Source organism: Fundulus heteroclitus, chromosome 13 (assembly GCF_011125445.2).
Source record: "Fundulus heteroclitus isolate FHET01 chromosome 13, MU-UCD_Fhet_4.1, whole genome shotgun sequence".
NCBI classification, from domain to species: Eukaryota; Metazoa; Chordata; class Actinopteri; order Cyprinodontiformes; family Fundulidae; genus Fundulus; species Fundulus heteroclitus.
Window position 1 is genome coordinate 17,862,852 of NC_046373.1, and position 17,826 is coordinate 17,880,677.

Below are 17,826 nucleotides of genomic sequence, written 5' to 3' on the forward strand. Positions count from 1 at the left end.
GGCCGAGAGGATTTTAGAAGCTCCTTTGTCCCTAAAATCAGATGTTTGGGCACATTTTTGGTTTCTGTGACACGTTAAATGCATTGAAGCAAATGCACTTTATTTTCCTGTTAATATGTCTGTGATCAATAAATAGAACATAAACATAATATTTGGCTGATTTTGGTGATTGAATCACTGAGCATTAATTCAAAGTAATAAATATCGATATTGGAATCAAAGCAAGCTGAGCCATGTATCGAGAATCGTATCGTATCGTGAGCTGTGTATCGAGAATCGTATCGAATCGGCTCATCCTAGATGATACCCAGCCCTAGTCGTGCGGGTTTTTGCTTTTCTCCTGCTGTCATTTTTAGGGTAAATCCTCCCGTTTATGATCTCCTCCAGGTTCAGACGTGAGAGACTCGCCGTATCTCCACCCAGGCGGCGTGGACATGTACAGAGACAGAGGAGGCGGGGTCTCCAGCAGCAGAGGGAGAAGTGGGCGAGAATCTCCACGATCGGGGGTCTCCTCCTCACACCACAGGTAAACCTCCCAGGAATGCTAAGACAAGTCATTAAATACAGCTACAAAAAAATGCTGTTAGTTAACCAAATAAGATGGAAAATAGACTATATCCCTTCTGAGCTTACTGTGTTTTCTGGTTGTCCATCATGTTTAGACTGTGAGTTGAGGACAGTTTTGATCTGAAGTAGCACGAGTGTAGATTGGGCATGTTTGCACCAGCACATAATCAGCGCTATTTGCATTGTGAATCAGATGTTGAGACTACGGTAATGGTGGGGAGAAAAGAGCTGGACCAATACACAGGATGTCTAATTATCTTATTTTAGGGGTTAAAATACTAATTCCATTGGCAGATAATCTTATTTACCAGCTCAAATCAAGGACAAATACACTAACTTTAAGAACATTTTACTTATTTATAGATCCATTTTTGCAGTGCATTGATCTATAACCTTTTGTAATCCAATTGATTGTGGCTGATGGCCTCAATAAAGCAGACGTTCGGTTAAAAATTGCACTTACAGCTGCAAGTATCTATATTCAGTATTTTGCTCCCACCATCTCCCCATCAACTCTGACCACCTTCCCTGTTGTTTTCTTCCATATAAAACTTTACATCAAGCCTAATAAGCACCTTCTTCATTGGATTCAGGGGAACTAAACAGGACTACACTGCAAAAAGAGAACTAAAAATAAGTAAAATTTTATTAAAATTAATGTATTTCTCCTTGATTTGAGCAGGGAAATAATATTATTTGCCAATGGAATGAGTATTTTTACCCCTAAAATAAGATAATTAGATATACTGCACTTGAAATAAGATGACGGCGATGAAATGTTCCTATTTTAGGCATAAAAATCTTATTCCATTTGCAAATAATCTTATTTACCTGCTCAAATCAAAGAAAAATACTCTCATTTCAAGAAATATTTTCTTCTTTTTAGTTCTATTTTTGCAGTGTATGTGGCTAGCTTTCAAACATAGCTTGCTTTCTTCTGATTCTCTATGAAGTACGGATGTTATTTAATATAGCGTCCTGCTGTGGAAACCTTTATCCTTCTGATCTACATAAACACGTCCTTTGCTATCCTCCTTTAAGCTTCTGCCATCCAGGAGGAGACCGATTGTGCCACTGACAAAAACAAACCGCCATAAAGGCTTATTTATTGTGGTGGAAGAGGAAGTAGAGGCACATAAAAATCTCTTTTTTTAAAAATATATTATCAAAGACGGCTCCAGGCCTTGTCCAGCAGACGGAAGAGATCTTTAAACGGAAAATCTTACACGTTGTCTTACATCGAGATCTCTCAAAGATCGAAAAAAAAAAAGGCAGATATGATACCGTTGTTGTAGCTTGTGAAACATTTTGACCAATCGTAGGCCAGTCCGTGTCTGGAAACACAGAACCAGCTTTGTACGCTTTTTCAATAGCATCACTTTTATTCACCTACATTATCCCCTCAGCTGTGTTCAGTCTGAACAAGGACTACTTTAAATAGATCAGGTATTGAGTTTACACAGTTGTTGCTTTTAGGTATATCGTGTTTCTTTGCTTTTATTTAACCCGTGTATGTTTTACAGGTGCTTGTTTTGCCAGATGTTTTTGAAGTTTTACCTTTTGATCAAAATTTGCTGAACCCCAAAATGAGTGAATATCTTTCACCCACTGCTCCCCTTGCTTTGATATGTTTAGTATATTGTTATTTGGATGCAAAATAATGAGGTCAAGCACGCGCTTCTTGTCTGTCTGTGCAGGTTTCACACGGCGGCGGACCATGGAGCTCTCACCTGCTCACACCTGCAGAGCTACGACCCCGACCGCGCGCTCACCGACTACATCTCCAGGCTGGAGGCTCTGCAGAGGAGGCTGGGCAGCGTGACGTCAGGTAAAGTTCACATCGCACTTCTCTCCGTCCATGTTGGACCTCGTGTAGAGCAAAACTGTCTACGGTTTTAAATAAAACACACAGGTGAAGATTTTTTTTACAAATAGACTTTAAAATCATAGTCCATTTGGGCTTTTAATTATTTAATGGTACAGATTTCTTGTTGTTTAATGATTTTCTGGGGTAGACTTTAATGATTTTGAAAAGAAAATACTGTGAAATACTTTTAATTTATTGTGAATTTCACTTCTCAATGGTACTTTGATAAACGTCCCCTAACAAGTTGGAAAGAAGCCACGCTTGGAAACATCTAAAAGCTTCTGGTATAATTTTGTTTGTTGCTGCAAAGGTTCATACCTGGAAAAAGGGATTTCAAGATTATTTAAAACGTCACTCTGTGCAGGTGATGTTTCGATATATTTAACTTAAGATTTCTCCAAAAACAACTAGATAAATTGTCAAGACGCATTGATTTTGTAATGGGGTAAATAAAATATGCTCCTCTGGTTTCAAAGCCCATAGCTAATTTTCACATATCAAACATTTTTCTGCCTTAATTCAAGTTAAAGAATCTGTATCTCGGGGTGCGCTCCAATGGCGCTGGGGTAGAAAGCGAGACCCAACGTACGGAGGCCTTAGTCCTCGACGCAACTCTCAAAACCCCTTTCCTGTCAGCCTACTTTGTAAAAATGAGCCAATGCTGCAAATAAAGAACAAATAAAAACTAAATAATAAAAATATTATTTTTTTAATTGAAAAAAAAATAAAGAATCTTTAAAGAGCAATTGATTTCACCGCAGCAATTTAAAAACTGCTTTCTGTGTGAATAATTGAGCGCTCACCTTATATCAGAGACAGTAGTGTTACTTGTAGTTGGTTGGTTTCTGGCCCCAGACATGGCTTTTAAACATAGTTATGACACCTAGATGCGCCCACTTCTTAACACATCGAGCTGTCGATTTGTGGTGAAGTCAAAGAATTCGAAGCCGATTCTCCTTTCCTTATTATTCCATCCACTTTGAGAAGTTTTACCCCCCCACAGCACGATGCTGCCACGTTGGATAGTTGGAACAGTGTTGCTAGGTCTCACTAACCTGACCCTAGCCATATGGATTTCGCTCCGCCTAGCTCCACTTACATCCATCTGGGAATTGCCTTTTTTGAAGGCTGGGCCTTATCAAAACTCCTTGCATATGATTGGATAAGCCACTTGTCTGTCATCTTTATCCACGTGCTATTTCAATCACTCACACCAAAGCTAACCCGTGACGCTGATGAGAGCGACGTAGGAAAAAACAAAACGTTTTTTTTTTTTAAATGTGTTTGTGGCTCTAGTGGCACGCGTTTTATTGACAGTGAGCTGACAGGAAGAGGGGGGAAGACAGGCGGCAAAGCGCCGCGGGTCGGAGTCGATCCCGGGCCGACCACGTCGAGGACTAAAGGCCTCCTAACATGGTTAGCGCTAACCGCTAACCGACAAGATGTCCGCTGCGGACGCGCCCCGGAAAACAAAACTTGCCAAATCCGGTCGGGAGAAGGGCGAAAACATGGTTCCTACCAACAAAAGCCTTCAGAGCCGTTCTCTGATGTTCTTTTAATGAAACAATATCAGGTAGATTGGACAACACGGAAGAAATAGCAGCATCAATGTTAACGCTTGCTTCCTCGATGCGAGCCGCCGTTGCTATCTGAATCAAAATAGTCTCACGTCACGGTCGCTTCTCCACTACGTCACATCTATGAAACTCCAGCCCTGCGTCCTGATTGGCCAGACCATAAAATTGGTTGGAGAAATCACTCTCTATGGGAGAGGTCCCAGATGGATGTGAGTGAAGCTAGGCGGAGCGATATCAATCTGGCTAGAGTCAGGTTAAGGTCTGACAGCTTCACCTGGACTCTTTCGAACACATCACTGGTCAAACAGCTTGATCTTTTTCGTTTTTCATCTAACCGTGTCTTGTTTTTGCGGGCAGCTGCACATTGTTGTTGAGCTTCAAGTTGTTAGTTTTGAATGTAGGAGCTTCCTGGTCAGCTCACCCTCAGTCCTAGTTAAATTCACATAGCTGTGAAGACAGGCAACCAATCTTTTGTCTGAGAGTGATACTTTAGGTCATATGGTTAAAACTTGTCTAGCAAACAATTTAAAGGCCAGAATAACAGCGTTTTTATTAATGAGTGTACTTAAAGTTCAGACCAGATAGATCTTGTGGTGCTGCCTCCTTAACCAAACGTTCTTGGTCGTCTGTTTACTCCCTTAGGTGCCTCTTCATACCCTCAATTGCACTTTGGCTTGAGAAGATAGACGCTGACAAACTACTTTGGCTTGAAGAAACTCAGTTGCCTTTTCTCGTGCGGAGCGCTCTGCTGTTTTCTATCATCCTGCTGTGGACTTATGTCTCTCCACGTGGACCAAAACACATTTTTATATTGGCGTACGACATGTTGTATCCAGGCTTTTGTGTCGCCGGCACTTGAAACACAGCGATGTTTGTAATTTAATCTGCCTCTTTGTTGTGGATGATCTTCAGTCATGTATATTTGTCTGATGCTAATTTAAAGACATTTATGTGATTAATTTATATGTTTGTTGTTGCCTGGCTGGAGCGTTTGCGAATGTGTGGGTTTACTGTTAAGGAGGCTGCTACTGGATGTTCTTCACTACACTGTGTTTTGTTTAGACCGGGCAGACTAAAGGGAGACATTTGTAGAGAACGTATTTTTGTACAGCGTAGGAGCTTTGAATTTTTGGGGTATTTTGTCAAAAACTGAAATAAAGAGGACTACATTATTTCAAAGATGTGTTTTGTTTCTGTAAAGATATATGTATATATTTTTTAAAGGGGACATATCATGCTTTTTAATGCTTTCCTTTTCACATTTCCCATCTCTTTAAATCTAAAGGAGGCACTTCCCACCCCGCCCCTTCCAGGTCACCCCATGCGGCCATTTTTGTAGGATGCTGGGGAACAGTGTAATGATTTCTCTGGGTTAGTATATCCCACAACCAAACATTTTCACTTACCCACTTGTAGCGTTGGCATCCTTGAGCCTGGACTACAAAATCCCTCTGAGAAATAAAATTGCCATATTTGCTGGACTTCTAGGACCTTGTTTAGGAGTTCTGCAGCAAATGCTATGATGTAATTGTTAAAAAAATAAATATTTATAATAGAAAACTGAACAACTTGAAAAATAAAACCCAAAAAGATATCTTTGCAACTTCTGGAGAGACTAAATTTAGATTTTCTGCACTCATAGAGACTCAAAAGCACGCAACAAAATGTATTTAAGGGCTAAAAAAGTGGATTTTGCACGATATGTCCCCTTTACTTAACACATTTTAAATATTCTGATCATTTAAAACAAAGAAGAAATAACATGATGTAGCTCTAAAGACGATGAATTGTTCTGACAAATAACTCTTAACCAAACTACCAATAAAGAGCTTCCTGTGTAGATATTTTCGAAACATGTTCCTAATATAAGGTATATTCACAGTATAGTGTTGTAAAATAGTATAAACAGCCTTACAGATATTATCATTTTGCTTTTCTGTCACAATATTTCAGAACATCAAAGGAATTTAAATCAGTCAAAGATAACCTGAGTAAATAAATAAAAACTGCTTTTTAAACAAACATTTCATGTACTGAAGAAAAATTATCCAGACCAAATATGAAAAAGTAATTGTCTACTAAGTCTAAAAACTTGTTCTGTCCAAAACCTCTTTAGATCCTTGCACATGATCTTTTGGCCTACTTCATCCTGTCAGATGGGTTCTGTCTATAAAGTCTGGAAATGCAATTATGATTCCATACAGTTTTCTGTTTCCATACTTGTACCGACCTGAGATTACACAGTGGCACAGTTGGTAGCTTTGCAGCAAGAAGGTTCTGGTCTGAAACCCTAGCTGCATGATCTAACACTTTTTTTAATCCAACCTTTCATTTGAACATCTTTATTTAGTCGTGGACAAAAAAAATCTCACTTTAAATGATTGTTTTCAATCAAAACATTTTTTTATTTTTATCTGTGTTGGAAAAACATTTAGTTGGTAACCGATTTCTCATTCCCGCGTCTTACACATGACGTGACACAGGCACAGTTCTTGTAGCGACTCTTCAAAATGGGAAAGACAAGTGGGCAAAGAAGACAGCTGTCTTTTGATAAACAAGGCTACTCGCTCGCCTGTCTCTTCAGAGGAATAATTAAAATTCTTAAGTTTATCTTGTCCACGTGCACATGGAGTTAGATAAGAAAGGTAAACAGCTGGAAAACATCAACTCTTTTCCTGGGCTATAAATGAAACGACACAGAAGCCCATTACCACTCAAAATGGGAAAGATTTTTAAATGGCCGATGTTTTGACCTTAATAAATCAGTTAATGGCTACAGGAAAACAACTTCTCGCTTGCCCTTATCTTCAGTCAGAGAAATGATTAAGAAGTTTGAAACAACTGGAAATGTGAAAAATACACAGGTTTATGTTACCCCCACGCTACAAGTTGGCTAAGAGAGGTCAAAGAAAATCTCAAAAGTTCCCAGTTGGACAGCTGCTGCAATTTCTTTGAGTAGATTATGTGACTGCGACTCAAATATGCGATTTATTTTCAAGCTTTATTACGCATCATGGCCAATTAGTGTGGAGGGGACCGTGTGCAAAGTGTGCATAGTGGCCAGACTGACTGTTCTCTGCAGGGACTGCTCTGTGGAGGAAGGTCCTAAATTCAAACATCAGCCAAGGAGCGTGTTCTTGTTGTTCAAGATCGGCTTTATTGTAGCCCTTCTGAAAGGCCGCTGCTAGGTGTGAATGATTCCTTATCAGAATGAAGCGGATGTTTAATATGCATCAACCCAAATCCCTATATACACTTCTTTTTTTTTCCTCCAAAGAAGTTGAGATTTTCTACAGAGAAAAATGATTTTTCTGATTTCAGAAGCTAAGAGAATGCAGAGAAACTGTTAAGGAAAACCATTTATATACAGAATCTCTTAATAAGTCACTGGACTCGTCTTCCCATCGTAAGGCACGTATATTTCCACTTGTGAAAACTCATATCAGCTTTAAAGCTGGGGCTTCATGTATCTTACACAGGAAGCACCTAAATGATGCGTTTTGCTGACATCCTGAGTACGAACCAGTCCTCAGGGCACATTCAGAGCGCATATTTCTGTTTGCTTCATGTCTCAGGATGTCAGAGCTTCAATTAAAAACTGGAATATTGGAAGTTCATGAAAGTCTTTGATCCCCTCGTCATCGGCCCTGTATCTCTCACTGCTTCCTCCTCTTATATCTGATGACGGGGTTATGCGGGGTGTGGATCATTGTCGTGTAGTTGATCGTGGGGAAATATCCGTCCACCAGGTCGAACTCGTACATTCGCAGCATCGTGGACCAGATGGTCTTGATCTGGACGTAGGCGAAGTTTTCCCCGATGCAGCGGTGGCGCCCTGAACAGTGGGCAGAGAACGGCGAGGTTTTTTACAGACGGATCAGATAAGTGGTTACGTTAAACGTCTTCCAGCCATGGTCTCTCTTACCGGCACCAAACGGGATGTAAGCAAACTTCTCCCCAGCGGCTGGGTTGTCGTTTAGGTAGCGCTCAGGGTTGAACTCCATCCTCCCCACCCAGGCGTCCTGCAGACGGTGGTTGACGGTCGGGGAGACGCAGACCTGGTGGCCGACGGGGATGGTGTATCCTGCCGCGGTCTGAGGGGGACACGTGCGCACCGTCTTGGCTTTAGCTTTCTTTAAAACTGACTTTGAAAGTAATGAAAGCTTGTAGAGAGGCAAAGCTAAAAGGCACATGGACATATATCCTAAATTCACCTGAGGCGTGCGAGCCATCCTCATCATGGTCATTATAGGTGGGCGGAGTCTCAGGGTCTCCTTCAGGCAGCGCTCCAACAAGTTCAGATCCTTCAGCTGAAAAACGGTTAAGAATTATAGATAAAATCAGCCAGAAAACAGCTATACAGTGCTATCAAAAAAGTATTTACCCACCCCCTCCAGATTTATTTGGCATTTGCTTCTTTTTCTTTATCAAACCTACATTTTTCAGATCAAAGTAATTTTATTATCCGCCAAAGATAACCTCAGTAAATACAAGGAAAAAAAAGTTATTTATTAAGAGAAAACAGCTATCCAAACTAAGCAGACACTGTGTGAAATCTAAGAACTGGTTGTGCCACCTTTGGTCACTGCAGGGCGTTCATTTTGTTTTGTATTTTTGCTGTTTTTTTTTTTTTTGTTTTTTTTTTTTTTTAAATAGAGATGATCAGAGGTGGAGAAGCTGGATCATTGTCCTGCTGCATAAACCAAGTGAGCTTGATCTTGAAGTCACAAACTGGTGGACGGACATTCTCCTTCAGGATTTTCAGAATTAATGGTTCGATCACTATTAGCAATTTGGCCAGGTCCTGAAATGTGGCACTATAACGATAAATGCATGAAAATAGTCACCCCCCCCCCCCCCCCCCCATATTACTTTTATGCTAAAAGTCATCTTTTGGGTGATCTTTTTGCGATAGAATTTAAAATTCTCCTTCTAACGTATCAAGCCCCTAATAATCAAGCTCCATCATATATCAGAGCTCTGATTACCCCGTATGTTCCTAACAGAGCACTTCGCTCTCAGACTGCAGGTCTGCTGGTGGTTCCTAGAGTCTCTAAAAGTAGAATGGGAGGCAGATCCTTCAGCTATCAGGCTCCTCTCCTGTGGAACCAACTCCCAGTTTTGGTCCGTGAGGCAGACACCCTATCTATTTTTAAGACTAGGCTTAAAACTTTCCTTTTTGACAAAGCTTATAGTTAGAGTGGCTCATGTTACCCTGAGCTATCTCTATAGTTATGCTGCTATAGGCTTAGGCTACTGGAGGACATCAGGGCCTATTTTTCTCACTCTACTGAGTTCTACTGTTCTCTAGTTTTGCATTGCATTACATTGAAATGACTGTCGTCATTTCATCTTTTAACTTTTTGCTCTCTCTCTTTTTTCTTCGTAGTAGGTACACCTGGTCTGGCGTTCTGTTAACTGTGACATCATCCAGAGAAGACGGCTCACCCGCTACTACCATCTAATGTAGAACAGATTACTGGATCAATGTGTGCTTCTGTGCTTCTTTGTCTCTCTTGTTGTGTCTCTGCTCTGTCTTCTCTAACCCCCAGTCGGTCGAGGCAGATGACTGTTCATAATGAGCCTGGTTCTGCTGGAGGTTTTTGTTTCCACTGTCACTTCATGCTTGCTCAGTATGAGGGATTGCTGCAAAGCCATGGACAATGCAGACGACTCTCCCTGTAGCTCTACGCTTCTCCAGGAGTGAATGCTGCTTGTCGGGACTTTGATGCAATCAACTGGTTCCCTTAGATAGGACATTTTTGACCAATCTGTATAATATGATTGATTTTTACTTTGTAAAGTGTCTCAAGATGACATGTTTCATGAATTGGGGCTATATAAATAAAACTGAATTGAATTGAATTGAATCTGAAAGTGGAATATACATTTCGCCAGCAGAGGGCGCCCAGGGCTTTATGCATCAGTAGCTGAGGTCGGCAGAAGAAGTCAGCATCTAATGAGGCGGTGTGTGCAGACTATTATCTGAGTACGCCCCTGTAACCTGCTCTTTTTTTGCTTTTGCAATTCCTGCAAAAACAAACATGTTGCATGGAAGATGATCTGGTCCACCGTTTTCTGCTGTGTAACAGAAACAGCACAGCAGCCCCAGACCAACATCCTACCACCATGTCACACAGTAGATATCACTTTGCTGTGTTAGTTTTATGTGCTCATGGTTCCTCTCTGGTCTCCTGGATGAGCAGCTGATGTGCTCTGTTAGTGCAGCCAACATCATGTTTGCAGATTAGATTTAAGTTATTTCTGGCAGGTCTGGACTGGCAGTAATCAGACCTTTGGTTCAGTGAAACTGATAAACATCGTTTATTTAACAGTTCATTCATTATTTAACAGGGGCTTTTTCTTTTAATAATATGAGAACAATAGCAATCCTAAAAAATAATCCTAAATATAAGCAGCAACATTTGATGCTCAGATGTTTTCTTTAATTATTCAATCTTTACTGGAGCGGTCCAGCACACCGTCTAAGGCTCTGACCTGATCAAAGTCGAGCGGCGGCAGACCTTCTCCACACACAGCCTTCTGCTCAGCATAGCAGCGATCCTGCAGAGCTTTGTCCCGGGCCAGGAAAAAACCCATCCAGGCGCTGGTTGTCGACGACGTGTGCTGACCCGCGAGGAGGAGACCAATCAGCATCCCTGCGATCTCATCATCGGTGAGCGACCGACCATCTCTGCAGAGAAAACAAAACAATGTAACACTTGTTTAATCCTACTTTTTTCCCCAAATGTTCTGTGTTATGTCAAGATAAACCACCTTTTATGTTATGTTACAGATTATGAGACTGGACTGCGAAAGGCAGTTCATACTGTCCACGCCCCTGAGTGGGTGTACACAATTTTCTCGCAATGTTGTGTATATGGGAGTCCAGTACTGAGCTGTAAACATCCCCTTGTCTTTTAGATTGAATATGTTAAAAATATAGCTTCTGTTTCAAGAGTCTTTTTAAGAGTCTATAAATTGAGAACACCACATTATTCAGGCAAATAACCTGGGGTGACCACAGCTGAAGGCGGTCGACTATTAACATTCACGGTATCTTTACTTGTAGGTAGCATCGATGAGGGTCTGCAGGATGTCGTCCGGCGTCTCTCCAGATCTCCTACGCTTTTCAATGACCTTGAAGAAGATGTTCTTGATCTCTCTGTGCGCTTTGTCTCGTTTCCTAAAATCAAAAGATTAGATTTCAACCATTATCAAGCAGGTTTTAGGCCTCGTCTCTGGGGTTCTTTGCATTCTAAACAAATACTTTAAAGGCAAACAAGTGCAGCTAAACCTTACCGGAAGCTTGGGAGGGGCACCCAGGTGGGGAGGAGCCAGGCGGCATGGCTGAACCCTCCGTCCAGGTCAGCGTAGAGCTGAGCCACTCGTTCGTTCAGCATGCTGCGGATCTCCTTCCCGTGGAGGCAGCTGCTGGCCGTCAAGATGATCAGCTCCGACAAAGCCTCGAACAGGTCTGACAGGTGAGGACAGTTTAAAGGGTTAAAAGCTGTTTTTAGAGGAAATTCATATTTTCTGTAAGGTTCTTATTTTCTACTTCAGAATTCTAAAATCTTTCACACTCAGTCAAATCTTTCCCACTTACACTTGTGAAAGTTGGACTGAATTGTCATTAAAATACAGCTGGTGAATTTTTGTACCTAAACTCTGTAAAATTTCCAACAATAGCACTTTTAATGGTTTGCTTTGCATCGAGACCAGACCCAATTTAAGAGCCACGGGTCAATTTAAAAGGTCTAATAGAGTCTAGAGATCACCTGAGTTTCCTGTCAGTAAGCCAAAAGAATCCAAATGTTTGATTAAATACTCAAATAAGAGAAATAATCTATACGTCCACTTTCTGGAAATCTAAAAAAAAGCGCCCCACCCCCAAGTCCCAATTTTTCTAAATAACACTGGGATTATTTTTGACACGGCTACGGTTTAACATTATGCAGAAGAAACCATACTTTATGCAGTTTCCTCATGTTTGATATCTAGATATATAAAAAAACTTGGTAGAAATTCAGATTTTATCTTTTACCTCATGTAATATGGGTTAAGGTCTGGAAACTAAAGTTTTTACTCAGTTTTCTTTTTCTGGACTGGTCAGGAGCTCTGTGTGCAGGTCGGTAGCTAATACGCAGCTCATTGATTTATTTTAAACAGCACTTACTTCTCTCTCCACTGTCTCCCCATCTCTTAAAATACTCAATGGTCTCTGACTCGATCAACCTGACGTGCTCCTTAAACCGAGCAATGTTCAGTCCAGTTTTCAGCATCTTTTTCTGCTCCAGAAAAATCTGCGACAGAACAAAGGAGTGGTTATATGATTTCATCTAAATTCCAACGACATTTTCCCTTTAAATTCATTGGATATAAACTCACAGGGTTTGGGACGTCATAGGCTACTCCTTTGCCAAACACTGGGGTTGTCAGTTTGGAGTAGACGTCTTCTGCGTTCAGGTCTTCGTTCTTGCTGTTGAACATAAGTGTGGCCGCTTCGCTGCCCAACAAGTAAGTGAACGTTTTCCCCACCATGGTGAAACTGAACACTGGACCGTACTGCGGCAGAGAGAGAGAGAGAGGCAGGGGTAAAACGACACTCAGGATTCAAACATTTTACTTTTGCAAAGATTTTTGAAATCTGAAAGAAAACAAAACCAATGGTTAGTTGATTATGATATCTCAGTTGACAACGTTTAAGGCTTTTGGTCGGGTCATAGTACCATAAAAGCAGCAATGTTGGTAACAACTTATATCATTTATGCCTTAGAGCAGGGGTGTCAAACATACGGCCCGCGGGCCGGTTCCCGCCGCCGAACAATTTAGTCCGGCCCGGTGGCTAAATGCATTATCATTATATATAAAAAAAAAAAAATCCAGTGTCCTGTATGGCAATAAAAATTGTTGTCTTAATGCCAAAAAGAGCTCATCAGATTTGACTTTCACAAGTGGAGCAGTACTGCTTTTACCATAGTGCTTCGCTTGATTTATGAATGTGAATAGTTTTATTATGATTCATGCGGGGAATATCTCAAATGATATGGACACTACAATAGGAAAGTAGGAGAGGAAAGGAAGAACATGAAGAAAAAAGAAAAGGTGAAAGAAAGAGGAAATAAAAGGAAGAGAATTATAAAACAATTATTGAAAAAAACATGTACTTTGTTTAATTGAAAATCTGCAGTTCCTATATTGTCCACGAGGGGCGCTCTGTTTTAATCAACAGATGGTAGCACTGAGCTTCAGATGTGGAAAATTTATTTTAAACCATTTCTTAATTTTTATCTGTTTGATGTATTTTGTCATGTAGGACAGTGTTTTTAAGTTCCAAAAATGGGAATAAATGTTTTTCAACATTGTACAATCACTGTAATCAGTTCTTATGCATAATGCACAAGTAAATGTTTAACTGAGTAAAAGTATTGTTGAAATTGCACATACTTTTCTTAAAAACGCTGAGGTGATTCATAATATATTGTGTAAAAGTGAAATTAATTTAACATAAAAATCAACAAAAAGTCCACTTTTATTAGTTCTATTTAATCTTGCAATGAGTGTTTACTCGTGTGACCCTCTTGAGATCAGATTAAGCTGAATGCGGCCCCTAAACCAAAATGAGTTTGACACCCCTGCCTTAGAGGGAGAACAACACTGTTCTGCACTGTTTTTATCTTTTTACCCTATTTCTTATTGATCATGCATTGCTATTAAACATCCTCAGTGATACTGGGTTGAGTGATGGGAGGTGTAGACTTCAGAATCTACCTTTCAGGTAGAACAATAGGTGTTTTGCATGTAAGTATCTACTGACAATAATGAGTGACCCACGTTTCACTTTCAGGCACCCTTTCTTCCATTGCTATTATTTGCAATGGAAATATATCTACAGCTAAAGTGCATCTTTATGCAGATGACATCATGATTTATTAAGATGAGGCGCTTCAAACTGCCTTTCAGCTTTATATGCCAAGCGCCATTCTAGAAATGATTCCCTGTTATCAGGTAATGTATATCCATCAGAGGAAGGCTTGATTGAAACATTATCACCCAAAAAATATCTGACTTATGAGTTTTTTTATCAGTCTAGAAGATACTTGGACAGGCAACAGATTTTAAATGTTCCTAACTGACATCCATCCACATCGTCATCTTTAAGATATGCCCTTATTTTTAAATTCACAAGGGATGAAACTATACAGGTGATATTTTATTATTTTTATTATTATTGGTATTATTATATAATTGGAATAATTCTGTTTTTCGATTTAAATACTTGATGCCTGTAAGAGCATAGAAAATGTTTTGTGAGTTCATATCAATGTAAATAATTGTTAGATGGGCAGGTGATGTCACATCCTATCGATCACAGACTTGTGAATTGAATTGAATGGTATTGTATCGTGACAGACTGTGATATCAGCAAACAGTGTATCGAATCCAAAACAAATCTATATAACATCATATTGTCATAAAGCTGATGATTTACACCCCTACATTTTACTGTTATGTTTGATAATGAATTTGTTGTATAGACTGCATCTCAATTTACTGTGATGTTCTGCCTTGGCCTTTGCTAATCTCAAACATAAGACAAACTTACTGTATTCTTAACACACCCTCACACCTGCATGACTAGTGGAACTTGAGCTCACCCCTGCTTTAAAAATCAAATGTTTTTTTCTCTTATAAAAACTTGCATAACTGAAAAGTAGAATTGTATTCACATTGATTTGCTATAGTATTCCTACCCCTTGAACATTTTCACACTTTATCTCATTACAGCCATACTCCGTAATGTATTTATTTAGGATTGTATGGGACCACAATGAAAGTTGGAATAAAAATTATGCATATATATATATATATATATATATATATATATATATATATATATATATATATATATATATATATATATATATGTATATATGTATATGTATATATATATATATATATATATATATATATATATATATATATATATATATATGTATATGTATATATATATATATATATATATATATATATATATATATATATATATATATATATATATATATGTGATAAATTTGTGTTTAACCCCTTTACTCTACAATCCAGTGCTACCAACTGCCTTTAGGAGTCTCCAAAATAAACAATGTTATCCACCTGAAAATGAACCCTGCCCATCCTGCTGAACACACCCTCACCATGGTGAATCATGGTGGTGGGGGCGGTTCAGAGCTGAATGGAAAATGGACTGAGCTAAAACACAGGACGATCCTGGAAGCAAACCTAATATAAACTGCAAAAGACTTGGGACTGAGGTGGAGGTTCACCATCTATGGGGATGACGATTCTAAATATACAGCCGCTACAAGAGAAGGGTTTCTGTGAGAGCACATTCAAGGGTTAAAATGGCCAGACCTAAATCCAACTGAGGAGACTGAAAACAAATGCATACCACATTTTTAAGTTTTTATTTGTAAAATTTATTGAAAATTTATTTATAAAATTTGTAAAATTTATTGAACACCATGAATCATTTTCTCCTCCTGACTACAATTATTTGTTGCTTGGAGTTAATCTTTTGCATAAAATATCAATAAATAAAACCTACTCTTGACGTTTTAACAGAACAAAATATTGAACACTATATTACATCTGTGCACCAAGGTTTACCCTATAAATACCTAAACTAAACTTGTTTAGTCTGACTTTATTGGAGACTGATGTTAATGGCTAGTATGCAATTTAAAGATGCAGGATAAGTTACATACTTACTTTTTCATAAGCATTTTCTAGAAATTCAATTGGGCTTTTTCCAAAAGCAATCGCATGTCCAAGGAAAGGGATGCTGGAGGGGATGAAGGGTGGATATTTCTGTTACAAGAGACCAGAATGTAAACAAGTGTCAATATAAAACATTGCAAAATTAACACAGTAAATATTTAATATTATATAATATATAATATTTGTAAATAATAATATTATAAATATTTAAAACGGAGGTAAATTTACCGCGTCTTTGTCTGCAGACTGCTGGAGCAGCCGTTTGGAGACATAACCCACTGTCAGAGTAAAAACCGAGGCAGCCAGAACCAGGGAGGTCAAGTTCTCGTTCATTTTACCCACGGTGTCCACGAGCAGCTTGGTGCCCATATTGTAAAAATGAGTGGACATTTTTCACGTCCTCAACAACAGCCACGACACAAAAAATAAAAGTGGTTCCTTTACACACCGAGAGCTCCTGCACAAGCAACCAGAAAGGACTCTGCCAGGACAGTCTTATCGCCGTCCAGCTTATCTGACCCTCTTCTCGCTATGGACCGTTTCTACCTGTCACTTCCAGTTCCGCCCCCGCCTGACCGTTGCTGGTTTCTGATTGGCTGCTGGCTACGTGTCAGTCAAGCAGCTGTCGCGGTGATTGGCTGTTGTTACCTGAAGCCATGTCTTGCTATATGATGTCATTATAGCGTTGGTAACATCGATTTGATTGAGTTTTTATTAACCTTCCTTTAATAGAAGTGTCGCAGTTGATATAAAACGCGCCTATTTCCCTTTTAGTTCGGCAAATAGTGCTGGTAATGGTCCCTCCTAATAATTCTGCCGAGCTAAAGGTAAACGCAAATAGTTTTCAAAGCAAATATGCTGGTCTCCTCCTAAATTAATGAGTAATGTGCTTTTTGCTGTGTACGTGATGGCATTAGCCTTTAAAAGAAACATTTACAGAATTTATAAAAAGAAAAATATAAATTTTACTGCAGTGCATTAGGTCAGATATATAGTGCCCTCCACATTTATTTACTCCCCTAGTAAAATTGTACAATTACCCTTAAACTATCTTTTTCATTTTAAGAACAAAATCTTGTTTTATGTATTTTTTTAAAGCAGTTTGGTTATGGGATATGTGAGGGCAAAAAATACATGTCAAGAAACAATTATTAGATGTTAATCATAGGTCCTGTAGGAACTTTTAATCAGTAAACGTAGACGTGGGGTGTTAATACAACAGCGACTGGTTGCTTTCAGCTACTGGCTGAAAGGCTGGTTGAGCACCCAGTTTAAATCCACTGACAGCAGGTGGGTAAAGAAGGGTAAGAAGAATCTCCAAAGGTCACGGTTACATGGGTGCAGCATAGGGGGGCATAGCTTGGACTGCACAGACATGATTTTTTTAATAATAGTGTTTAATATACCATACTATCTTTATCTATAAAGCACTTTGTAATAACCAAGATCAACAATGTGCTGTAGATAAAAAAGGAAAATAACAGTCAAATTGAAATAAACAAGTAAAACAGACCAGCTAAAGTAGAAAACATTTAAAAACTGTTAAATTAGTTAAAAAATAATTAAAAGATGATTTACAGCCAATCTCTCAGGATGTGAAAAGGGTTTTTGCAACTTTTACGAGTAGTCTTAAAACTCTGAAAGAGAAAAAGGGCTGTCTGATGTGCCATGGAATATCGTTCCACAACTTTGGAGCGGCTACAGTTAACTGATGATCTCCTTCCGCTTGGATTTAGGAACAATAAGGAGCTGCTGGTTGGCTGCAGCAGTAACCTTTAACTGACCGTTCAAGGCATGCTAGTCACCAGCTCCTTCTTATTTCCAGCGCCGGCCGCTCACTTACCGGTGCCGGCACATTATTAATCAGATCAGTGGCTGGCTTCAGAATGCATATATAACCTCCTGCGACAAGGAAGTTGCCACTGCTGGGTGCACACACTGCAGAAACGTAACTAAAAATAAGTAAAACGGAATAAGATTTCTGCACTTAAAATAGGAACAATTCATCTCCATCTTATTTCAAGTGCAGTATGTCTA

At 39.3% G+C, this 17,826-nt stretch overlaps 2 protein-coding genes across 2 annotated transcripts in view; one reads left to right on the forward strand and one right to left on the reverse strand.

Annotated features, from left to right (window-relative positions):
• Positions 1–5,190, forward strand: part of akap9 (A kinase (PRKA) anchor protein 9) — a 105,273-nt gene extending 100,083 nt beyond the window's left edge. The window contains exons 54-56 of the mRNA XM_036145261.1: positions 388–526; positions 2,265–2,395; positions 4,654–5,190. Of these exons, the coding sequence (XP_036001154.1) occupies positions 388–526; positions 2,265–2,395; positions 4,654–4,697 (314 nt within the window). The 3' untranslated portion in view covers positions 4,698–5,190. The remainder of the gene's footprint in view (positions 1–387; positions 527–2,264; positions 2,396–4,653) is intronic.
• Positions 5,191–7,667: 2,477 nt separating this feature from the next.
• On the reverse strand, positions 7,668–16,179 carry LOC105935076 (lanosterol 14-alpha demethylase). Its single transcript, NM_001310001.1, is given in 10 exon segments — positions 7,668–7,846; positions 7,937–8,105; positions 8,226–8,321; positions 10,510–10,705; positions 11,078–11,197; positions 11,314–11,488; positions 12,188–12,314; positions 12,400–12,576; positions 15,781–15,879; positions 16,018–16,179. Coding segments are annotated over 10 exon segments (1,500 nt in total).
• Positions 16,180–17,826: the final 1,647 nt, after the last annotated feature.